The 24,834-nt window shown below is 44.5% G+C and overlaps 2 protein-coding genes across 10 annotated transcripts in view; one reads left to right on the top strand and one right to left on the bottom strand.

Moving 5' to 3' along the window:
- LOC142560853 (peptidyl-alpha-hydroxyglycine alpha-amidating lyase 1-like) overlaps window positions 1-16,612 on the top strand; it is a 33,583-nt gene extending 16,971 nt beyond the window's left edge. Inside the window, exons 6-8 of the mRNA XM_075673258.1 lie at window positions 721-912; window positions 8,303-8,409; window positions 11,494-16,612. Of these exons, the coding sequence (XP_075529373.1) occupies window positions 721-912; window positions 8,303-8,409; window positions 11,494-11,595 (401 nt within the window). The 3' untranslated portion in view covers window positions 11,596-16,612. The remainder of the gene's footprint in view (window positions 1-720; window positions 913-8,302; window positions 8,410-11,493) is intronic.
- The window catches only part of Dab (DAB adaptor protein), a 141,982-nt gene continuing 132,314 nt past the window's right edge, over window positions 15,167-24,834 (bottom strand). For all 9 annotated transcript variants that reach the window (XM_075673249.1, XM_075673255.1, XM_075673257.1 and 6 more), the window contains one exon: window positions 15,167-24,236. In XM_075673249.1, the coding sequence (XP_075529364.1) occupies window positions 24,132-24,236 (105 nt within the window). In that variant the 3' untranslated portion in view covers window positions 15,167-24,131. The remainder of the gene's footprint in view (window positions 24,237-24,834) is intronic.

The following is a 24,834-nucleotide window of genomic DNA, read 5'->3' as shown; positions in this document are numbered from 1 at the left end:
TACATTTTTGCTTCAATTCTTCAAACTGTGTTTGGTTAAGAAAAAAATTATGCAGCCACAACTCCAGTGGAACACTGTGTAATGCAAAGCACTGTTGCTTGTTCGTAAAAGGGCGCCCACAAGCCATGGTAATTTTCTGAAGCGAAATGTACACCACAGGTTGTAAAGATGAAGTTTTTATGTTACATGGGATGGTTACAGATGATGATTATGTACATCTTCACATTGTTAAGAGCTGTACAATTACGCATGTGTACATCACTTGACATAATTAAAACATTAAATGTAAGTGGAATAACACTGCACTACTACTGCAAGTTTGACAGTGCATATCTCAAAACCAGTGTCATCCTCAGAATTTCTTCCCAGTCGATATGCCTTCCAAGCCCTCTGGCTACTATTCATTAACTGCAATAGTGGCATAAAATAATTAGTAAAATCCTAATTAGTGATACCTTGTTAATGAGTCAAATGTACATTTTGATTTCTCGTGGACCCACTGTCCACCTTTTTGAGTAGTACGGTTCAGGGATTAGAATTGTGCTCTCTGCCACAGGCAATATTTAAAGTTCTGTTAAGCTAAAAAAGAAACACCTGGCACGTTTATTCAGTGCTTGTCTTCAGCGTTCCTTTAGTATGCACCTTCAGTTTATCTGTTTTTTCTATTCTTCAGTGCATTCTGTATAGAAGCATTGAGGTCTTTTGTTCTTGATGTCGCAGAGCGTATGCTGGTCCCACACGGCGTGACCTACGTGCCCACCATGAATGTGGTGTGTGTAGCGGACCGCGAGCGGCGCCGGGTGCTCTGCTACTGGGCGGGCGCGCGAGGTCCACGACCGGGTCGCGACCTGGGTGACCTCGTGCTTGCCTATGGGGAGCCCCTGCAGCGCGTGTATGGCATTGCGGCCAGAGGTAGGTCACACAGTAACATTCCTAGGCCAGTCTGTCTGCTCGTTTTTAAAAATAAGCTGTAGCTTGTGGAGGTCTCCACGTAAGGCAATCTTGGCCACATTCGTTAAACAGAGCCAATGGAAACTGACCTTGGCAACCTTTAACACCCGAACTCTGTCTAGTGAGGCTAGCTTAGCAGGACTCTTTGAGGAACTCTCAGACATTGTTTGGGATATCATTGGCCTTAGTGAGATTAGATGAACTGGTGAGGCTTATGTAGTGCTGAATAATGGCCATGACCTCTGCTATAGAGGTCTCCCAGATAAAAAGCAATACGGTGTAGGATTCCTAATCCATAAGGACATAGCGGGCAACATTGACAAATTCTACAGCATTAATGAGAGGGTACCAGCAGTAGTAATCAAACATAATAAGAGGTATAGATTAAAGGTAATACAAGCCTACGCCCCCACATCCAGTCACGATGATAAGGAAGTAGATCAGTTTTATGAAGATCTTGAATGAACAATGAGAAAAGTGCAAACTCAGTATACAGTAGTAATGGGCGACTTCAATGAATAAGTGGGGAAAAAGCAGATGGGTGGACAGGCAATTGGCAACTACAGCGCTGATTCTAGGAACGCTAGAGAGGTGCGGGTAGAATTCGCAGAAAGGAATAAGCTGAGAATAATGAGCACCTTTTTCAGGAAGCGTAGCAACAGAAAGTGGACCTCAAGAAGCCCTAATGGTGAAACAAGAAATGAAATTGACTTCGTGCTTTCCGTTGATCCCAGCATAGTGCAGGATGTACAAGTGATAGGTAGGGTAAAAGCAGATGGGTGAACAGGCAATTGGCAACTAATTGGTAGTTGCAGTGATCATAGGTTAGTGAGGGCTAGGATTCGCCTCAATTTGAAGAGAGAAAGAGCAAAATTGATCAAGAAGAAACAGGTCAACCTATGGGCAGTAAGGGTAAAAGCAGACAAATTCAGGCTGGTACTTGCACACAAATATGCAGCCTTAGAACAGAGAGATGAAGGTGACATAGACGTAATGAATGAAACCGTAACTAGGCTGGCTTCAGAGGCAGCAGTTCAGGTGGGAGGCAAGGCACCAGCAGGCAAGCTCTCCCAAATAACAAAGGACCTAATAAAGAAAAGACAAAGACTGAAAGTGTCCAACTTAATAGATCAAATAGAATTTGCCCAACTGTCAGAACTAATCAACAAGGCGAAAATAAGAGATATTCAAGATTATAATGTGACAAAGACTGAAAAAGCTGTAAGAAATGGACGCAGCCTGAAATCAGTGAGAAGGAAACTTGGCATAGGACAAACCAAGATGTATTCACTGAAAGATAAGCAGGGTAATATCATCAACAATCTCAGAAGGTATAGCAAAAGCAGCGGAAGAATTCTGTACTGACCTGTACAGATATATCCCCAGAGGATATATCCCCAGAGGAGCCACGACACCTCCATTCGAAGCAGTATTGAACAGGCTGCAGAAATTCCTCCTATAACTAGCGATGAGGTCAGAAGGGCCTTGCAAGACATGAAACGGGGAAAAGCAGCAAAAGAAGATGGAATAACAGCCAATTTAATCAAAGATGAAGGAGACATAATGCTTGAAAAACTGGCGGCTCTCTATACGAAGTGTATATCGTATATCGACTTCAAGGGTCCCAGAAAATTGGAAGAATGCAAACATTAGACTAATCCACGAAAAGGGAGATGTTAAAGAATTGAAAAATTATAGGCCCATTAGCTTACTCCCAGTATTACATAAAATATTCACCAAGATAATTTGCAATAAAATAAGCGCAACAGTGGACTTTAGTCAGCCAAGGGAACGGGCTGGCTTCAGGAAGGGATACTTTACAATGGATCACATCCATGTCATTAATCAGGTAATAGAGAAATCCGCAGAGTACAGGCAGGCTCTCTATATGGCTTTCATAGATAACGAAAAAGCATTTGATTCAGTAGAGATACCAGCAGTCATAGAGGCATTGCGTAATCAAGGAGTACAGACCCCTTACATAAATACCGTGGAAAATAACTACAGAGATTCCACAGCCACCATAATTCTACACAAGAAAAATAGGAAGATACCTATAAAGAAATGGGTCGGACAAGGAGACACAATCTCTCCAATGCTATTCACAGCGTGCTTGGAAGGAGTATTCAAGCTATTAAACTGGGAAGGTTTAAAAGTCAGGATCGACGGCAAAATACCTCATCAACCTTCGGTTTGCCGCTGATATTGTTCTATTCAGCAACACTGCGGACTAGTTACAACAAATGCTTGAGGACCTTAACAGGGAGAGTGTAAGAGTGGGGCTGAGGATTAATATGCACAAGAGAAAGATACTGATAAACAGCCCAGCAAGGGAACAAGAGTTCAAGATCGCAAGTCAGCCTCTAGGGTCTGTGAAGGAGTACTTTTGCCTAGGTCAGCTAATCACAGGGAGCCCTCACCATGAGAAGGAAATTCACAGAAGTATAAAAATGGGTTGAATCGCATGTGGTAGACATCGTGAGCTCCTGACTGGAAGGTTACCATCATCATTGAAAAGGAAAGTATACAATCAGTGCATTTTACCGGTGCTGACATATGGGGCAGAGACTTGGAGACTGACAAAGAAGCTTGAGAACAAGTTAAAGAGCGTGCAAATGGCGATGGAATGAAGAATGCTAGGCATAACATTAAGAGACAGAGAGAGAGCGGTTTCGATCAGAGAGCTAACGGGTATAGCCGATATTCTAATCAACAATAAGAGAAAGAAATGGAGCTGGGCAGGACATGTAATGCGCCGGTTAGATAACCGTTGGACCATTAGGGTTACAGAAGGGGTACCAAGAAAAGGGAAGCGCAGTCGAAAACGGCAGAAGACTAGGCGAGGCGATAAAATTAGGAAATTCATAGGCACTAGTTGAAATCGGTTGGCACAGGACAGGAGTAATTGGAGATCGCAGGGAGAGCCCTTCGTCCTCCAGTGGACCTAAAATATAATGATGATTACGACGATGACGACAGTAGACAAGTGATGGGTGCGGCCAGCCCAGATGCAACCGGTAGCAGCAGAAGTACAGTGAAACCTCGTTAAACCGTAGTTGGCCGGAGCTCGGGAAAGGTACGTACTAAACGGTAGTACTGTTTAACCGAATAGCATGAGATCGCCCACTTACCTGTCGAAAACGGAACTCAGAGAGTGCGATGAAAGGGGAAAAAACATGCAGTATTTATTCACTTCGCGCGACAAAAGCGTTATTTTCGTCTGATGCCGCGGCGGCCTAGCACGCCGACGACAGCGGCCTCAAACTTACTGAAGGTGCGTGCCAGCTTTTCAGCCAGCCCCCTCTTCTCGGCAAACACTCGCATGGCAGATTCCTCGTTGATGTTACGTATTCACCGTGCACGTGCGCAGTAGTGCTGCAGAAGTCCCGGGGGCGCCTTTTTCATTACGGGTGCCGGAGTTTGGAATAATTTTCATCTGGAATAGAGTTACGTTATCGCGCCCCTATTGTCGTCGCGACGATTGCATTCATGAGGCTGAAACGCGCAGCTTATGCCACTGTCGGGCCTGAATCGCCCGTGCTATCGCTTTCCGTGTCGTCCTCGTCACTGTCGCTAGTCGACACTTCGGCAACAACAAAGGCAACGAATGCGAAAAGTCGAACCTCGTAGCCGACATATCTTCGCGGTCGCAGCAGCGCTGCCGAGCAACTTCTTCGCATTCCAAATGCCACACACTGTAGTCAACAGCAGATCCCTGTTGCGTGTCAGCGCCGACTTATTCGTGTCACGTTCGATAGCACAGACGATGTCTAATTTTTCTTCTATGCTGAGCACCCGGCGTCTTTTTTATCCAAGCTTCGGAACGACGCGAGTCCTCGCTTGCACGACGCCATAACGCTCTCTGGCACCGCGTCGAAATGATGTTGATGTTGATGTGGCTTCACGCGCAAACGCACAGGGCGCTTGGAGGCCGTTGTTCCGATCTCTGAGGCATGCTGTTCTGCCGGGCCGCCCGATGGAGACGGCGCAGCGCCGTATTTGCGCGACGAAAAGTTCAAACGCTACGTTTTAACCGATGCGTACGCAGTAAGCTGGTACGGTTTATGCGGATACGAAACACGTTATGTTCAATGGCCGCTGAGTCGGGGATTTGACTTTACTACTTTTAAAACGAAACTACTGTTTAAGCGGGTACGGTTTAACGAGGTTTTACTGTATTAGCAGTGATAGCAAATTCAGTAGTAGTAGAGATGAAAAAAATTTGGCACCTTGCAGACGCCCTTGCGAGTAATCTTGTTGAGCTGCCGATAGTCCAAACAGAACCACACCAAACCATCTTTCTCCGTAACAAGGACGACAGGAGATGTCTATGGACTGCTGGAAGCGAAGAATACTCTAGCGAAGATTGTCGTGGAGTGTAGCGAAGAAGAGAAATGCTATGGTAGGCCATCCTCTTCAGCGCTTTCTACTGGGTCAATCTCTCCAGCAAACGTTTCATAGGTCTCTGTACTTACTTCAGACGCATTGTTCGCACTTTTGCCACCATCATATCGCCCCTGAGCAAAGCTACTTAGAAGCAACGGGCCCCTCATTTCAGGGTCGACCGAGTGCGACGAGGTTTTCACAAAGTTCCATCATTTGCTAATGGCTCTGCTAATTTTGCACCACTACGACCCGACAGCCCCCGATTCCCTGTGTTTTCCCTGCATTTCTGGCACGGCAAGACATGCTGAAGAGTGCCGCGATCTCACACAGGCCTTTACCTCCAATGACCAAGAGCACTAGAAGAGCAGTTGCGGTGCAACCACTTCAGTGCCCGCCTTCCTTCGTGGTGCCCTTGTGTGGCGCTCGGTTTCTTCCGCTGCACCTGGTCCCTCTTCAAAACTACTACCCAAGTATGAAGGGCCCTACCAAATTGTCGAATGCGCATCTCCTGTCAATTACATGATTGAACCCATTGAACCGTTTTCACACATGCGCTGTTGTGGACGAGACATTGTCAACGTCGAGCGCCTCAAGCCATACAATGATCCACTCATAGCGAGGAGATCTTAGGTCGCCGGATGGCTCCTGTTTCTTTCCCAGGGGTAATTGTAGTAAAGAAGAGGAACGTCGTACTGGGCCATCCTCTCCAGCACTTTCTAGTAGGTCAGTCTCTCCAGCGCTTTGCTCATCAGGCAAGGAAAGATCCTCATGAGGAAGATAGAAACCTCAACTGTGTTGAGAATTGAAAGTGAGAGTGACCTGGCTCAAATTGTATAGTTTCTTTTTTTCTGTTCATATCTTCTTGTTGTCCTTCTGTTTCACCATGACTTTTAGTTTGGATCAAGTTGATCAATTAATATAACACCAAGATGTGTTCTGAGTTTTTCATTGCAATGTGTGCAGTATACAAAAAAATCTTAACTTAATGAGTGCTTACCCATCCCACACTTTTCTTTTCGACTTGATCGCTATTGCGGAAACCTGGCTCAAGGATAAAGAATCGCCATTTATGCCAGGCTACAAACTTTCCTCTCTGCCAAGGGTTTCAAGGGCACGAGGTAGTGGTGTTGCCTTCTTTATAAAAGAAAGTATCGCCTTTAAAGTTCTTCCTGCCCTTACTATCAGTGACGCTACACTCGAGGCACTTTTTGTAAATATTGAGTGTGGTATAACAGTCGGTGTGGTGTACCGGCCTCCCAGTTCTGCTGTTTAAATTTTTATTGAGAAACTAGAATTAATTATAGAAATCTTAACCTCTAAACAATGCAACTGTGTTGTAGGAGACGTGTTGTAGGAGTAATTGTAGGAGACCTTAATATAGGTGTTTCTGGTGAAACTAACAATTACACCCTATTTCTACAGTCATATAACATATGCAATCTTATAGCAGAGCCAACGCGTATCACAGGCAGTTCTAGTACTTTAATAGACCATGCGCTTACAAACATCACATGTGACAGACGGGCTGGAACTTACCTAGATCCAATAGACGATCACATACCCATATTTGTTGCGGTTAAATTCAAGGAAAGATAACTGCAAACATATCTGGTCATGAACCGCAGAAAAAGATTGGCTATCGATTAGTAGTTCGCGAGAACTTGCAGCAAGTAAACTTCTTTGATACCTATGATACCGACCTAAAGAATATACAAACTTCTTTAGAGTTGTCCAGAGTGCTGCCTTGCAGAGCACCACACACAATTCCTCGAGTTGATATGTTACACCTATATGTGCATGGATGACTCACGACATCCTACACATACTGAAGGAGAAAGTAAAATGACATGAGAAGTGGAAACATGCTAAAACCAATGATTATTATCTAAGCCAGTCTAAGTGTTTCAGGAATCTGTCGGTGTCTCTGCTGCGTAAAAGAAAACAAGAATACCACTCTTCTCTTTTCGTTAATGCTCAGGGCAACACAGGTAAAATTTGGAATATTGTAACAGGTGCAGTAGGACTTTGTTCAGAGCAGCGTATATTACCAGATGTACTTGACCAGGAAACATTTGACGAATTTAACGAGTATACTGTAAATATAGGACCGCAACTAGCAAACAAACTTCAAGTCACCGAATGTACGTAGTCTATCCAATCAGTGGTGAATAATATGGTGATTGACGATATCACAGTGGATGAAATAATAGATGAAATAAAATATGTTGTAAATAAAGAATGAATGAATGAATGAACGTCGAGCACCTCAAGCCATACAATGATCCACTCATAGTGAGAAGATCTTAGGTCACCGGATGGCTCCCGTTTCATTCCCAGGGGTAATCGTAGTAAAGAAGAGGAACGCCATACTGGGTCATCCTCTCCAGCACTTTCTAGTAGGTCAATCTCTCCAGCGCTTTGCTCGGGGAACGCCGCTTGTGCTGATAGTCCTTGCCCTGCTCTGTTGGTTGGCCGAAACCTTGGTGACTAACAAACACCTTTACAGTAGTTATTGTAGAGCAGCAGTAATACTAGTAGTAGTAGTAGAAGTAGAAGTAGTAGTAGAAGTAGTAGTAGTAGAACTAGTAGTAGTAGTAGAAGTAGTAGTAGAAGTAGTAGAAGTAGTAGTAGAAGTAGTAGTAGTAGTAGTAGTAGTAGTAGTAGTAGTAGTAGTAGTAGTAGTAGTAGTAGTAGTAGTAGCAGTAGTAGTAGTAGTAGTTGCAGTAGCAGGAGCAACAGCTACTGTGGTAACAGCTTATGGTGCCTACTCTGGGGCACTGACCAAGAGTGAGGTAACACAAATAAGTTACAAATTAGAACAGTACGATATACTAGAGTGCCTCAACCCAGCTTTTTAATACACTAGCATTTTGCAGTAAGGTTAGTGTGTGAATAACAGTGACTGACAGAACCCTGTGCTCTGCTTCCACTCCTGCCACCCTACCTCCACTGGTGTCTATTGTAGGACACACCCTGTATGGTGTGCAGTCCTTGGCCCCCAACCAGTCATCAGCATTCCGACTAGAGCTGGAGCCGGGTGCCAGCCCAGAGAGCTTCTCTCCAGGATCGGTGGTGAGCTCTGTTCTTCGCCTAGAATATCATAAACAGCAATTCACAATACCTTTCCTTGTTTTTTTTTTTTTACTTGTGTGTGCACAGCTCTTTGCGCTATATATATATATGTGTGCTGTCAGTCACAGTCAGCATTGTGGAGGCAGAGCTATTATTGTCACACTTTCGCAAGGCTTGTTGAGTCTTATGTTCCATAGTGACCATCATCAGAAATTATTGTTATGACAATTTGTCGGTTTTGTGAGCTTGGGGCCAGCAGGTACGAGTGGGTTGCAGAGGAGCAATTCCTACCATATGCTTGGCCCATGGTCGGGCCTCTAGCGACCGCTATAATGAGGCCGCATATTTTTAATTATAACCATGCCCGGCAGCCAACAATACTTTCTGCAGGCAAGATGAAGATTGACACAAATTGAAATGACACGAATTTTCTCTAAAGATAAAATTGATAAGCACGATCAAGTTTTCTAAAGTTATTTTCAATAAACCACATAAGATACTTGCTGTCGGAAAGCGCAATGATTCATGCAACACAAAAGAGGAGGCCCATACACATGCAGAGCGCACTACTTGCAACTGAAACACTTATTTCTAGGTCTATTTAATAAATATTAGAGGACTATCAGATAAACAGGAATAACCCATATCAACCAAGCCACGCCCTGTAAGATGACCCTTTGGCTGCATGCAACACAGCAAAAGAAAGAAGGTGTGGAGATCGCAGTGTCACGAGGCTCACACTAGGGAAGCAGTGGGTTGAACTGCATATGTGACGGAGACTGAATTAATGAGGCAGTGCGACTTCTATGCCTTGGCTTCATCCAAGGTGTTTGCATCACAGAGGGCATAGTTCCATGCAAGGTAGAGCGTGCCTGAGAGTCCGGTGTTGTGGTTGTCGTCGTGGCTGCTGGCTTGATGGGCCAGCCACATCTGCATGGTGACGAGAAAGACTTTAAGCTCGGCGTATATCCGGTTCCTTGTTCCCGACAGTCCTTTTTCAAGACTAATGGGCAGCAACTCAGCAAGACGAGGTCATGCTCTTCCTGCAGTTAACTGAACCAGTGTAGGAAGAAGTCTGCCTCGAGCTGGGGGAACCAGACCACTGGGTAGCTCGTGTAGAAAGGCAGTATAGGTGGCAGTGCCATGATTGAACCGCGTTCGCCTGCTCACCATCGCACGCTTTCACTCGCACATACAGCATACGGTGCGCGACGATGATTTTATCGCTCTTAGACTTCATATGGAAGCTCACGGTGACGGCGTCACCGACAGCAGAAATGCGCCTGGAGGGCCCATATAATTGAAATCTCAGTAAAAGTAAATAAGGAAATAATGAGTTGTGACATGGAAGGAGGATGGCACAATAACATATCAAGTTTGAATGGCACTTGTTCAAACCACAGCATTTCATCATAGTGGTAGCTGTGGTGGACTAACTTTCAGCTCTAGACATGTATGCATATTCATAAGCCATGCCACAAAATTACCTATCTATATATAACATACTTAGTTGCTTTGTAATTTTGCTTACTTAGGGTGATATTTTCTATATTTCTTGTAAAGCCACTTCCACACCTAGCTTTGAGGGTCATGCCTAAGGTTACTGTAAAAGCCAAGCAAAGGAATTGCTTCCTTTCTCTCGCTCTCTCTAAGCAAAGGAAGAGTGCTACTGTTGATTGCATGTGGCATTGAGGTTGTGCTGCTTGAGCTTGGTTCAGTCTTTTATTTGAAAGCCACGACTGTGGTGGACAAGGCAAAGCAGTGTGTCATGGTGCACGCTATTTCTTCTCGCTCTGCCCCGAGTATCCAAGAGGGTGGATGCTTGTTGCTCCGCTTTTGGGCCCAAGTCCCCAAAATGAGTGACCTTCGGGAAATGTAGGCTGTTCGAAGGTGAGGGCCAGTAAGTAGCCCAGCGAAATATTCGCCCCGATCCCCCGCCCCCCCCCAAAGTACATTAAAGCCACCCGCACATCATGGGAGCGTTGTGCGAGTGTGGCAGGAGGTCGCAAGTGTGACGCCGTTGCATTGCATTTCCAGGTCGATTAGCGATGAAGCCAACGAGTCCTTTGCCTACCTGGACACAGCGGGTCATAAAACATTCACTTGGCAGCCATCCCACCAATGGCGAGGTTCGATTGGCCAACTTTATGGCGATATTCAGGCCCTTGCATGCGTGCGCTCAAAACAAAGCCTAAAGGGACGCAATGAAGGAGCGCACTCAGAACACTACCCACTGCACTTTACTTTTTTTGTGGCACCATCCTGGAAAGGCATTGGCGCCAGGCTCGAATCCCAGACCAGGACGAACTTTACCTCAACTATGAAGCTTTCTTTCGGAGAAACTCGTATGGGTTTTCTTTGTACTTTCGTGCTACATTCAGGTGGATGACAATTTATGCAATAGCGTTAAGGGCCCCATGTCACAGACATCGTTTCAGCAAAAAGATTTTCGAACCACCCGTACCCAGGGCCTCCACGTGGCGCAAGGAAGTTAGTGAACTAATTGAATTACTCAAGCTAAAATACGTAGAAAATCGTAAACCATCACTTCTACACAACCTACAGACATGATGGCATCAGATTGTAATTTTACTACATGAGAAAAATAAGTATGCTACGCGAAAACTTAAAGAAACCCCCTTTGCAGCGTTTCTACACTTTATAGACCAGTCACGGCATCTGCCATTCACACACTCCGGCGCGCAAGTATCTCAGGGGCCAGGGAGAAGCGCGCCCGATTCCTTGCAATACCTTCAGATGGTGCTCGCCTCTGCTGCATCGCGGCCCACGCAAGAGGCCGCGTTTCTACCAGAAAGCTCGCCTTTGTACACAGTTTTCGCGGCCAGCGTTTCCTGGTAAACATTGCGGTTACATAAGCTGCAGTTGCTGGGAAGTGTGAGAAGCAGTCAGGGATATTTTGAATACCATCACGTTCCATTCTTAAAGGCGAAGCTTAAGCGTCCTCCAATTTTTTTCCCTTTCATCATATAAAAAAAGAACCCCGCATCTTAAGGCATCCAACACAGCAAACGAATTTACACACTGTTATGTCTTAAATACGCTCTGTCTTTTTCCTCCATGCAGCCAATGGTGCAGCCGCATGCCATCGCCCTTGCTCCCGATGGTCAGTCACTCTATGTGGCCGACCTGGACAGCCCAAGGAAGGTGTTCAAGTTTCATGTCTGAGCTCCCAGTCCTCATGTACTCACAATTGCTGTGCAGTGCACGCTGTTGCAGCAGCAAGGGGAACCCAGTCCTCCCCGTCCTGACTGGACTAAGCAGGGCTGTAGCGTCACAATATGGCTGTGAGCCGACAGCTTTGTAGCAGTGTCACACATCTGCCGACAATGAGCAATTTAAGAGCAAGCAGCAGCAGTGAAGCACCACGTACATCTTGCAAAAGGCTTCACTCGCACTAGCAGCTAGTCCTCTTCAACTTTCATTTGATTCCTTTCCCTTTCTCAGGAATACGAAGATAGAGCAAAACTTCACCCTCCATTATATTGTGCTGAACAGCTTTATATAACAGCTCTTATTCAGCTGTATTGTTCACACCAACTGTGATCGCATATTTTCTTTTGTAATTCCGAAGTACCGGTGCGCACCCACTATATACATTTACATTACAGCCCAACCTCGAGATAAGAAACATGGATGTAATTGAATTTTTGGATGATTTGAAGCAAGTATAAAGTGAGTAATTGGTTATAACGGAGATATTTTCATGTTCCATAATACTTCGTTACGAGATTTGGCTGTACATTCCTAGTCACTTGCCCTGGAAGATTTTTCTTTCATGGAAGATGAGCCAAGCCAGTTATTGTTTGTCTGCGAAGCTTTGGATCTTAACAGGATGAAAGAGTCGCAAGAACATTAACCCCCATATCCTATAATGTTCCTTCACTCAGCACTCTACCTTGGCAGAAATAGTCCCTGCAATTATGTAACACTCCTCAGCAATTCAAAAACGTAGCGTCATCTTCACTCAAGTGGCGGCACTGTGCTCAACTCAGCGGAGTGGAGGTAGAGTTTCAGATCGAGGGTCGTTTGAGAATACAGGGGTTAGACTTTAGTAGGTGAGCAAAGGAAGCCACCGGCCACAACCAACGTTTCAATAACAGAGGCAGCATTCTCGAGCGATAGCTTTCGGGGATATGATCACTTTCACAACATACTCGGTACGGATGCGTCGAAATATATGGCCGACAGCGTTCCCAACACTGTGCAAAGTTAGCAAGCTTGGCATAGCGCCAGGAATGCTGTGGGCCATACAATGCGCCAGCATGTCTGTGCCGACTCGTGCGAAAGTGATTCCATCCCCAAAAGTGATTGCTAGAGAATGCTGCCCCTAGACTTGCCCCGATAAAGACAGGTATCCTTGTCGAAACGTTGGCTCTTCAGCGGAGGCTTCTCTTGATCACACACTGCTGATCAACTTGCATCTTTGTCCGTTTTGGCCGTTACGTTAACTCACTGTTTTTACGTCATGCTCTTTTGTCAGTGTACTGCATCTTATCTCGTTGTTACAGCTGGGTAGACACTTGACTGTGAAATGTTTGTCGCTGTTGTAAGTTTTAAGCCTTGCATGAGAGAAATGTGCACTCATGTTTCTTCAAAACTGTGTCACAAGCAGCAGACGACTCTGTTTTTGTTTGTGATAACAGCGCTTATGTATCGTGGAGGCAGAAATTTTTAGCGAGTTCTACGCACTATACATCTTTGTGGCCTAGATAAGGTTGTTCTACTAAATGGCTTGATGTCATTAATAATATTCAGCTTTGCTTTTAGATATGTACAAAAACTACGGAAACAATACGGTATTCACCGTATTGTAGCAATTCGTATTGTCTTGCGTCAGCATTGCAAACGGTGTGTTGCAACACGTTGAAGAGAGATTAAAGAAAGATATAGTAAGTTAGCCACAGCACATTACACTTCCTTGTGTTATGGATATGTTAGCCTTATTCACAGAGACACAAAAACAATCTTTAAATTCCTGAACCAGCTCCCTGTGACATAGTTTGGATTGCCTCATTCAAAAGTGAACGAGGGCTCAACTTGGAAACATCGGTGAACAAGCTTCCTGAACAGAGAGAGCTTAGATAAGCAAAAATGTGGTGCAATGCACAACATCCCACTAATGCCATCGACTCGGGGTTCCACTGCAAAACTGCATCTTGTACGACCAAATAAGTCCAAGTAGTTTTCAAATAATCTACTAGTCTAAACCTAACCAGTTTTTTTTCTTCAAGCATACTTTTTAACATATTTGTATCATTCACAACTTGCTTTTTGGGCGTATCCCAGGTATTACACAAGCAGTGTCACAGAAAGAAGTTTAGCTCCTTGTAGAGTCATTTCATTTAGAAACTATCACTCACTGTGTTCACACATATCAGGTACTCCAGCACCAGTAGCGATTACCTAAGATGCCCATGCTGGGAGCATGCTCTCAAGAGGGCAGCTGTCTAAGTGACTCAGCTTAACTAACTTTTGCAATGCCAACTTTTACATTAGGGTATGAGGTGCAGCACACCTTGTATGAACTGCTGTGATGTCACAGAGCATAGTGCTAGTCTGAACAAACAAACTACATTTCGTGTTTCATGTTTTGTGTATCCGTGAGGCTGTACATCGACTCTACCAACCAAATCGGTGAAAGTGTTCAGATTACTGTAGCTGCCTGTTCATGTTTGGCTGTAAGAGCTTGTTTTGGAGGTGCTTGTACCAATGGTGAAAGTGGGGGCCATACGCTCAGTCATTCACTTTCCGGGATACAATTACATCTGCAAAATTTTGCTTGCCTTGTCATTGGACAAGTCAGCATTGCTCGCAAGGTGCCAAGCACACCTTCTTGGCACAGCGTCAAGCACTGTTGCCCATAGATGCTGACAGGCCCAGTGCAGAGTTACACGAAATCTAAAATAATGTGATCGTGTCTCCGAAAGTGATCGACCAAGAATACTGACCGTGGTGCGAACGAGGCTTTGAATCTGCGTGCTGTTTTTGTGGTGCAACAGATGCCGGTGGAAGGTTGACAATCTGCATAGCTTCGAAGATGTTGATAGGCTTTCCGTTCACATTGTTGTTGTCTTAAACATGCTGTGATTCTCGTGTTCATGCAGCAATCTCCGGGCTGTTGTCCCTGCAGCCTTCTTTAGTCACATGCTGCCTACCCATTGTGATGCATGTATACTCGTGTCACAAGATTCAATTAAAAGTGTCACACCAAAGAAACTCTGCAGCCTTGTGTGCACGACAGAATGCTCGAGTCCTCTTGGAAATTAATCCAGTTCAACTACAAGCATCTTCATGCACCATTTCTGAAAGTGCTGAAAAGGAGCCATCGATGTCTAGCAGTCTACGGTACGGCCACACTAATATTTGTAGCCTTCTTGACTCTTACCTTACCAAGTGATTTGAAACGTTAATGATGGTATTTTTTTTACTTGAAACATCCCATTTTAGTCAGCATAGGGGGTGCAACCCATTACCCATATCCCATTACTAATGTACTACCCCACACACCCTCAGCAGCATGCCCAAGACATTTAACATACTTTGCTACGACTGCATTCCCCAATGCAGCCTACCAGGTTTTTTTTAAAGCTTTTTTAAAGTTTTAAAACAATGACCATGGCATTCTCCTATAAGGAATGCCATTCAACGTCTAATTTTAACACTACACTTTCAGTTTTGGTTACATTTACTGCTAGCAAGGCATTCAAGACAACACATTAATTGCACACAGCACATGTCCATTCATTTGCACTTTATTTTAAGCCTGCAATCTGCCCACACAAGGAGAAGAGGATTTCTCAGTCATGAAAGTGGGCATGTCAGCTTTGTAGGATCACATAGGCAGAAGAGCAGTGTTCACCACAAGATGAAACGCCGACAAGACAGCATGGTGTTGCCCAGCACATCAGCCTACAAAGTTATCACTGCGAACTGGGCTCACTTAATTAACCAAATTACAGACTCATTTCACAGACTGGGTGCTTCTGGTGCAATTCGGCAATGCCGAGCCATGAACACTTCGTCCACATAATGAACTGCTTGATTCAATCTTAATGTGTCAATCTGCCGGTACCAATACATCCATGGCCAAGGATGCCGGCATGAGTGAAATAAAGTGCTTAGGACCAAGACTGAAGTGCTTTTTTCCAAGCTACAATTTCTTCTAATCGGAGGTCTCAAACTTGCCTCATGTTTCACATTGTCAGCATATACCGTGCAACTTGTCTAGGACAACACCGCAGCATGCTCGTGATTTGGGAAGGAAGGGCACAATGCTTTGGCAACTTGATATCTGTGGTGATGGAATAGTCAAGTGTCCGCAAGCTCCACACAAGGGCTCTGCAGGTGGCATGTTTGAGACCCCTGGTCTAAATCATTGCTGCCGAATGGTTACTCCTGACCACACACCCAATGTGTCAGTGAGAAGTTATCTTACAGATGCAAATGCAGTATGACTTCTACAATGTGTTCTTCACAGATTGGACGAACAGCTTAGCAGCTGGAAAGCACGCTACGCAGTCAACATATTGTTAACGTCACAAGTACTGGGCTTCAGCAATGTTATAATTAGGAAAACATATAACTCAGAAACAAGTTAGCGAGGCTCTACTACAGTACTATCACAGAGAAATGAAAAGCAAACAATAGAGTATAAAGTAGTGCACCTTTTACAGGTAATAACTAGACAGTGAGATTTCGCATCATTGCATATGCAGTTACAGGAAGATTGGGTAGGCCCCAAACTAAGCATAAAAGCTCAAATGATGTCAACATTACACAAAATGATGAAAGCAGAAACAAAATAATGATTTCTAGTCAGCCCTAACTTGCTCCAAGTTTTGTTTGTCTACAGTGGCACAATAAGTTGTAAAAGTTAACGATGCTCCGCAACCATTCAAAAGAACGTCCTCGTAGTTTAGGAAACAAGTACCCAATCATGGCCAATCAAACACAAGTAGACTGCATACTTCAATTAAACAATGTGCGTGATGGCCATGAGGATGCTCTTTTGCAATCTACTGCTGGCGATAGCTCATCTGTTTGAGTAGGATTCGAGTTTCATTTGTCCGGTACCGTCTTGTTTGCATTTCATGTTGTGGTTTCAAGTAATGGAGCTATCTGCTACTGTGCTCAAAGGCACTTTTCAAAATGGGTTCAACAAATAAACATGCAAGATTACATGGCTTTCCCAGCAAAAGCAGTACCACCCTAAGCCAAATGCACAGATAGTTTTTAGCAGTAAAGCCCCCTAAAAAGCTTCTGAAACTCATCGCCAATCACCTCATCGCTGCCTTTGTGCAGTCAATTCTAGGAAGACGCTAAAGGAAGCAACAAAGGCTTTAGTGGCACGGCTAACCCTCTGACTGACAATCTTTTTTCCAGGTCCCTGCAGAGTCCATGATACGAGGAACTTTCTGTACTGCATTGTAAGGTGCACTATGTAAATGACCCATGTTTACGTGCATATTGGAAATAATGTTACAGACTCACTAATAGTTGCCGCTTCAAACTCTTTATGCAAATTCTCTAAAGGATCTTTAATGTTCGGGATGTACTTGAAGAAAGCACTATCTTTCCGTGAAGAATACAGAGAACCCAACTGAAGCGCATAACATTACATAGCCACAGTCATAAAACATCACATCTTGCACTAGCCAGCATTATGTGAGCTCATATGGGTCTTTGCAGTGGTTCAATTTCGTCAGAACAAACATCTTAACTTTCCTGAATGAATCTTGCACTTGACAATTTCTGACAGGAACTTACTCCCCATCCCCCCTTTTTTTTATCATGATTGATTTTTTTTTTCTCACTACAAACTTGGAAGCCCTATTTTGAGCCATGAACAAGTGGGACGAAATGTAAGGTGCATTGAAACATGGCAAGGAGCAAATTTGGGCAGAGAGAAAACTAGACAATTTGGTACTGGTCAACAATGGTTTTATTTTTTGTACGCCTTTCCTGTTTTTTTTTTTTTTTTACTTTTTTATGCTAAATGCTCTAACCGAGATCCACTGTCACATCCACCCCATAAGGAATCTTGACCTCAGCTTAGCATAAGTGATGACCACATTTTGGCTAGTGACAAGCCCACATTGCAATGTAGATGGCAACAGACATTCCATCATTGTTTTTATTTAATTACACTTTGCACGCTATTTGCAAACATATTTCTGTGTTTCAATTGCATTACTAACGCATACGATGTCAAGAAAATGAGCCATTGTGGTGGTTTTGCAAAAACCTTGCCCTTGAGCGATGAACTTCATTTCTATGAAGGTGCAACAGTTGTTTATTAAACCCTTTTCCATAATAAATTTCGATTGATTTGGCAATAAGCACTTGTGCTATGCTGATTCTGTCTTTGCTGTGCTGTTGGTTTTAACCATAAGCACACTTGGGTTTGGCAGCCAAAGGGTTACTACAGCAGGCTTACACTTGCCAGTTAGAATGCACAGACTTGCTTACTGTAACTTTTACAAACAACACAGAACAAAACCAGAGGGCAGCATGCGTGTGCCAACCTAAAGCCTCGGCAGAACTCTGCAGTACAGCTTGGCTTGAGTATACAATATCTTTCGAAGAGTTTCAGAATTGTACAGTTTTCACAATGTTGAGCACACACCTGTAAGTGTTGTGCAAGATTTTTTAGGGGGCAGTATAACATTGCATTTGGCTTCAGGTGAACCGTGGGCAAATATGCAACCCACTACGGCACGCTTACTCAACCTTGATATTCGGGATATTCCTCTCGAAAGATGCCAAGCGCAAGAAGCGCGCTCAAGTAATGCGGGTCAGGCTACAGAGAAAATGGGCCATAAAACTTTATCATTCTACTTGTGATCACAAAATAAGTACGCTCCGAGATGTAACTCGCTGTATCTCGAAGACCCATGTTGAGGCACCTCCTCAACTTCTGCTCACAATCTGAGCGTGGCTTGTGTTAGAAACAGCCTCTCGGCACCGATAAATGGTACAAAGCCCATCTGTCACTTTCCAGAAATACAGCCATCCCTCTGCCAACTAACTTCACAAACATTGAAAGAACAAGACTTCCACTGTCTGCACAACAAAATCAAAAAGGACCAGCCCAATTAAGAATTACCTGACATCCTAGACAATATGCCATGGATAGATCGTACCTTCTCATACATTTGATACACACACGTCTGGCTGACATCACGGGCACAGCCGATGATCGCAAGCCAAAAAACACTCTCTAAACATTCATCTCTTATCTACAGAATTATTACATAACATCTCAGCACAACTTATCTCCAACGCACACACTCACTGCAGTGACAAATGAGTCAAACGTATTTCTGTCTATGTAGCATGCACCAAACAAAAGTCAACCAAGGGAGCATTGGTCACAGGTCGTAACATGCACTACATGTACTCCACCTCAACTCCACACAGTGCAGTGAAGCTACACAGGCGCCGGCCAATCGGAAATGAAAACAAGGTGCACATATCTCTGAAAGGAGGAATTGTCCGTGAGCATCATCAATTCTTCAGTAATCCTTTCATTCAACCGGCATCTGCATGAAAGGTTTAGTGACAGACAACAGATGAACCACTGTTTTTTGTTCTCAATCTGGATTGGCTAATGCAAACCATAGCTTTCCCACATTGCGTGGAATTGATGTACAGGCACAAATTATAAGAAAAGCATCAGAACTGCACAAAAGCACATCAATCACCCCAAAATTAACCTATAGACAGAAAACATTTGCTGTCCAACAACATGTCTATAAGCAACTCGCAATGCGCAGCTAAGACTGGCTACCATACCATGGCTTTCAGACTTTTCATCACATAAAGCAAACACAGCTGGCCCTGCAATTCCTAATCTCATACAAACTTTGTCGATGGGTTTCTCTTCCTGGCTCCATTATGTACCCAACAGCTAATACAAGTAATGCTCCAACATTACAAACGTCTGCTTTCAAAAAATGTACCTCTGAAAACAAATGTTCTTTTTACTTGGGATAGTTTACCGAGACAAGATAAGTCATATTTCAGTGTCATTTTAATCTGTTTCTGCCCTCTATCATTGGCTGGAGAATCTGGGTGCAGCCACCTCCACCAGGCTTGAACAGCCAGCACAGCGAAACGACACCAGAAGTGAGCAGAAGGAGCTCGTTACAATACACTGGCTCTAGTTTGGTCTGGTTCTGAAATTAACTGAAACAAAATGCTTACCGACACTTCCTACCAGGCCTCTTGCACTATCAGCTTGCACGCAGCTCAACAAACATCCCCAAACTCAAAAGTTCTGGTGACACAAGTATTGCACTGACTTGAGGTTCACGGGCACAAGAAATGCGACGTACAACAACTTTCGCCACAGGTGGAACTCAGCTAGGTGCAGTTTTCTATGTGACAAACGTGCGACAAATGCTAAGAATGCACATGGCATGCCATCCCACATTGCCTTTCTTTCCATCAGAGGGCGCCACTCTGAACACTGCTGTACACAACGCCTATGCACGGACAAGGTATGCCTCAACATGGGTGTCCGAACGAGACAATATGCAAGCAAGAGGCCGCGAGCTTACCTAAGTGGTTCTAAAGCATGGCTGCAGAGGCGCGTCACACAAGGACTGGCAAAGAAGTGCCTAGCACTATGTATTGGCAAGCGTGCCAAGACAGCAACGATCACTTTTAATCTTTTAACTCCACTGCCAAGAAATGTCACTCTCGGCGATAAATCAAACCTGTGCGACAACCTTTGAGTACTTTGTACAAATTTTCATTCCGAACAGACACAAAAATAAAGGCTGTACGCCTTGTGGTAATTGTACATGTCGAGTATTTCTGATAACGCACCAAGCATTGCGCAAGTAACACTGCTAGGCATGCATGACCATTTCCAGATAAACCGCTGGCTGATTTTCATTCAAATTTCAGACAGGTGCAGAATTTTGCAGTGGGTTCAGTTTCCTAACACATTGGCAGGCATTCGATGCCTATTTTGTTTTCCAACAAAGTAGAAGTGCACATTGTCTGCAGTGATGCCACTAAAGAAAAAATGATGGTTTTGCTAAATACAGGATTGTGGTGCTACCTGTCATCGCTATCGTGGGACGTGCCTTTTGCAGCAGTGCTGACAGATGGTGCCATCATTCCATTGCCGGAAAATCAACATTTTCCACGTGGCATAACCACAGGCGACACACACTTCGTCTGTATTGTGAATGAAAGAGGCAAGTAACACTCACAAATGTGGCATGGAACTCCACCCACTTCAAAGTGGGTCGAACTACGTCTGCGCAAAACTAGAGTAAAAATAAGCCAGTGGATTATCTAGAAAAGTAACGCATACCTGGCTTTTACTATTTGTGCAACACTCAGTACTTGTGCTTCAAAGTAACGGCAATACCCTGGATATATTTTCGATATTCCTGCAGCGAGTTCCAAAAGAGCGACGAGTGTGGCACTGAGCATAACCAACGTGTAACCGGTTCCATTTGATAATCACGATAGCAGTACACACCCAAGAAGTTCAATCAGGCACATCAAAAGTGCATCAACATGCTGAAATCGTGTTAACGCTTTGCCTGGTCCCTGTGTTGCTTCTCTAGACCTTCGCTACAAAGCCGCAATCTGAGATAGCTGACTCAACGACCTTTCTTTCCTAGACTACGCTGGACGCACTAACTCTGCACAAGTTTGAAAGGACTTCACTCCTACGTGTGCCCACAGAGGAGGCAAACACATGCAGGCACTGTGCTTGGCTAAAACGTCTACTCCCAGAAAGCCTGGGAAAATGGCTATCGACGAACAGGTCTTGGATAGCTTCGTGGTGTTTTGGTGTTGGCAACATTGGTACTTGCACATCTCGCAGTGCTCCCCCTTCCTCCCGTTTAACAGATTGTAAAAAAAAAAAAATCCTTTACACTGCATCAATCACTGTCACAGTGTGATTAGGCTTTGTCAAAAGAAAGCCAAGACAAGTGATGCATCGCAATCTAGGGAAAAAAGAAACATTTGAGGATGATGTCCATGCGATGCTGATGAAAAAGCTTTGCCTAACCGCTTGAAGTCGTGCAACATAAAAGCGGTGCAACACAGCAAGTGCTGGCACGCCCTCTTTGATGAAGATGAAGTGTGCACCACAAATAACATTGTGTACAGCAGGCATTGCATATGCCATGCCACCACACTGCGTGCAGCTTTGTACAGTTGGCGGCAAAGGTTTACAGAACATTCGAGCGCATGACAAAATGCATCTCCGTACCCTCTACTGCCATGGCAGGTGCTGTCGAGAGGCTTGCCTGCAATCGCAAAGCGTGCATTCATACTAACTGCCCACTTTGTCAATACCACACTGATATAAGACACGAAGATGCACTTTGGCACAAGTTCATGTGGTCCATAAAGTTTTGCTGTCAACTCTACATAAGGCTTGGAGTACTATTTCAGAAAAAGCGACAATGGTCATATCGTGGAAAACACTGCTGTGGATGCACCGCATAATTTGCAATAATGCAGCAGTGTTTGACATCAAAAATGCACCTTGCTTGAGTGAAGATCTGGTATAAAAAATGGCCTTTCTTAGAAGAATGGCATCTAAAGACATACGGCAACACAGCCATGTACTGTATTTTCACACCAACTACCTACACTGACAGCATGCAAGTTCAAGGCTAAAGTATAGATACGGTTTGACAAATGAGAACAACAGGGGTAGACTTCTGCACTGGCTAAACTACTGGCTTGGCTACACTCAAATTTTAGAAAGAAGCGACATTTAATGGTATATTTTGCTTAATGTAATGTTTGGATGCCTTTTCTCAGTAAACATGCGTCAAATGAAGAAAAAGAAAATTCCGCATTGACTTATGTGGACATTTATTTGTATGTGTCTAGCACACAGGCTTTATTCCTTCTCCCAGAGTTGATACTGGTAGGAGTTTGCAGTAGTATGCACACACAATGTCAAGTGGACAAAAGGCTTCATGGAAGGTCCCATAAGAAGACAAAATTTTTATGAGCTCGTAGCACAAGAACGATGGCATAGAAAATTGAACAGCTCGGGCATCTCAATGCCCCCTTGCTCAAGTTTTATTTTCATAGTGCCTGACCAATGCTACCTACTGCCTACACACACATGTACACACACCATTCCCGTAGTATCTACTGAGATTCAGAAAAGCAGTAGGTAAATATTGTATATAAACTCTGCAATCGTGTCAACTGCATGTTTCCAGCACAGTTTAGCGCACAAACGTGCCATCTCTGCCTTGTGACATGCGAACGCATCTGGCATGCTTGGTACCAGTATTGGATGCGTATCCAGTACGCATGGTAAATATCCATTACACATCTGGTGCACTTTGTGCTCCCTTGCTCTCAGATCTAGCAAGCAAAAGCAAGCTGCTACTGCTGCTCCAAACCACATATATAAACTACAAAGCCACTCAGAGGTGGCAAATGTCAACAAAACACACACAAAACACACTTGTCATTCTTACTTGTAAGCCCAGAAGTAACAAAAGCGCTGCAATTGTGTTGCAACTGGAATTCGGCCAGCAAATGCAGCCCGTAACACATAGTAAAGCTTCAGCACACTGCGATGCCCCCTTCAAGCAATGAACGAGAGCTTATAGGAAACAATAACGCTGCCAAAAACAAAAATCAGGCCCCCGTGAGAAGCTGGCAACACGATGGCGATTCCTCTGCGATACATTTCAAAATCATTCTTGGCGCTGTACATTAAACCAGCCAGCGTGTGAACGGTGGCACACCAACAAATGGGCTGGGACAGGACGACAATCGGCATACGTGTGGGAGTCATTCAAAATGATGACCACCGTTAATGTGAGCGAGTTTCATTTCGGTGGCTCAGAGTGAAATTTGTGACTCGCAAACATTTCCAAGGAGCACATGCTAAGCTGGAAGGCATTGAGGGTGACGACTCTGTTGTTATTACATGACCATTGAACAGCAGGATCTGTTTTACCCGCTGCAATGGCAGACGACTCAAAAACAGTACATTCTGACGACCAAAACAGAAACAAAACACAAATTCAACGTACTTATAAACTCTCTCTCGTTTCGACAAATGGCCAGAAGCCATCAAGGTCTCCTGAAAACACACTGCTGCATTTGCTGCTGCTGCAGCCAAAGTTTTGCATGAACGGTGTACAAAATAGTGATTTACATTTGGCCTAGGTCCACCAATCTTCTGCTGCAGGCATAGCAGCGTAACGAAGAGCAGTGTGTTGTGAGCATTTGATTTTGCACATGGCAACTCGCTTGCACGTGGCCCTGACTTTCTCTATGATCAAAGCGTTCACACAGAAAACAAAACTTTGGGACGCAAATACCGAGGGAGAGCACCAGGAACTGTTCGGGATGACAAATGCCTTAAGCAAGCAGTAACAAGGCCCTTCCCCTCTTTTTGAACCAAACTTCAGCAACACCACAGGTTTTTCCCTGCACATCATGCAAACACAACCACGGGAGGCCCGAGTTTGCAACATTTGAAAAGCAGGGCCGGGCAGGGTCCCCCCCATTTTCTATCCTAGTCTAGAAAAACAGTTCTGAGGGCTGATGACGAGTGGAAAAGTTGGGTTTCCTCTGGTAGAAAGGTAATGAGGCATCATTTTGGCGCTTGAAGCTGCGGGATGCAGTCGGACGAGGTCGTCGTCTGCGCACAATTTACAGGTTGACCCAATGGTTGGCCCAACGGGTCAGCGGCCAAAGAACGCTGTCTGCGGTGACACGGGCCACGGTGAGCTGCTCGAAAGCCCGGGCAGCAGGGCTGGCCTGGCTTGGCTTGCATTGGCCGAGAAGTCCTGCAATGTAGACACTGTGCTCTACAACCTTCATCCATGAAGGCTTTGTGCAAAACATAGACAGCAAGGGGATTTGAGGCTTTTGTAGGCTTTCCTCGCTTTGCCAGAGATCTAAGTTAAAGCCCCCCCCCCCCCACCCCTACGTACCAGTCCCGAAGGAGACGCAACAGGAGGAAAATCTGGGGAGATACACAGCCGCAGCTCAGTTTTCATATCATTTTTTCCCATGCACGACAAGTCGTATACACAAATGCGTACGCCATGACTGAAGGGGATATGCTGGTATTGGGAGAAAGGAATGATTTGAGGGTTTTCACTGATAATAACACGGGTGTGGCATTATCTGTTTGCATCTTGCCCATCAGTCAGCAATGCATACGATACACCGCATCATGCTAAGCCCATGTGCCCACATCCATTAGGTAGGTCATTACTAAGATCAGGAAATTCTGAGAACCCATTACCTTCCAGATTTCAGTGAATTGACGTTTAGCTGAATTCAAGTGAGATGGGGTTCACACAGCACATAATAATATCATACCAGGCAGGCATAGCACATAAACCAAATAATTACAAGAGCTCTTAAACAAAATAAGAG

The sequence above is a fragment of the Dermacentor variabilis genome, chromosome 10 (genome assembly GCF_050947875.1).
Source record: "Dermacentor variabilis isolate Ectoservices chromosome 10, ASM5094787v1, whole genome shotgun sequence".
In the NCBI taxonomy this organism is placed as follows: Eukaryota; Metazoa; Arthropoda; class Arachnida; order Ixodida; family Ixodidae; genus Dermacentor; species Dermacentor variabilis.
This window is presented reverse-complemented; position numbering and strand designations above follow the sequence as displayed.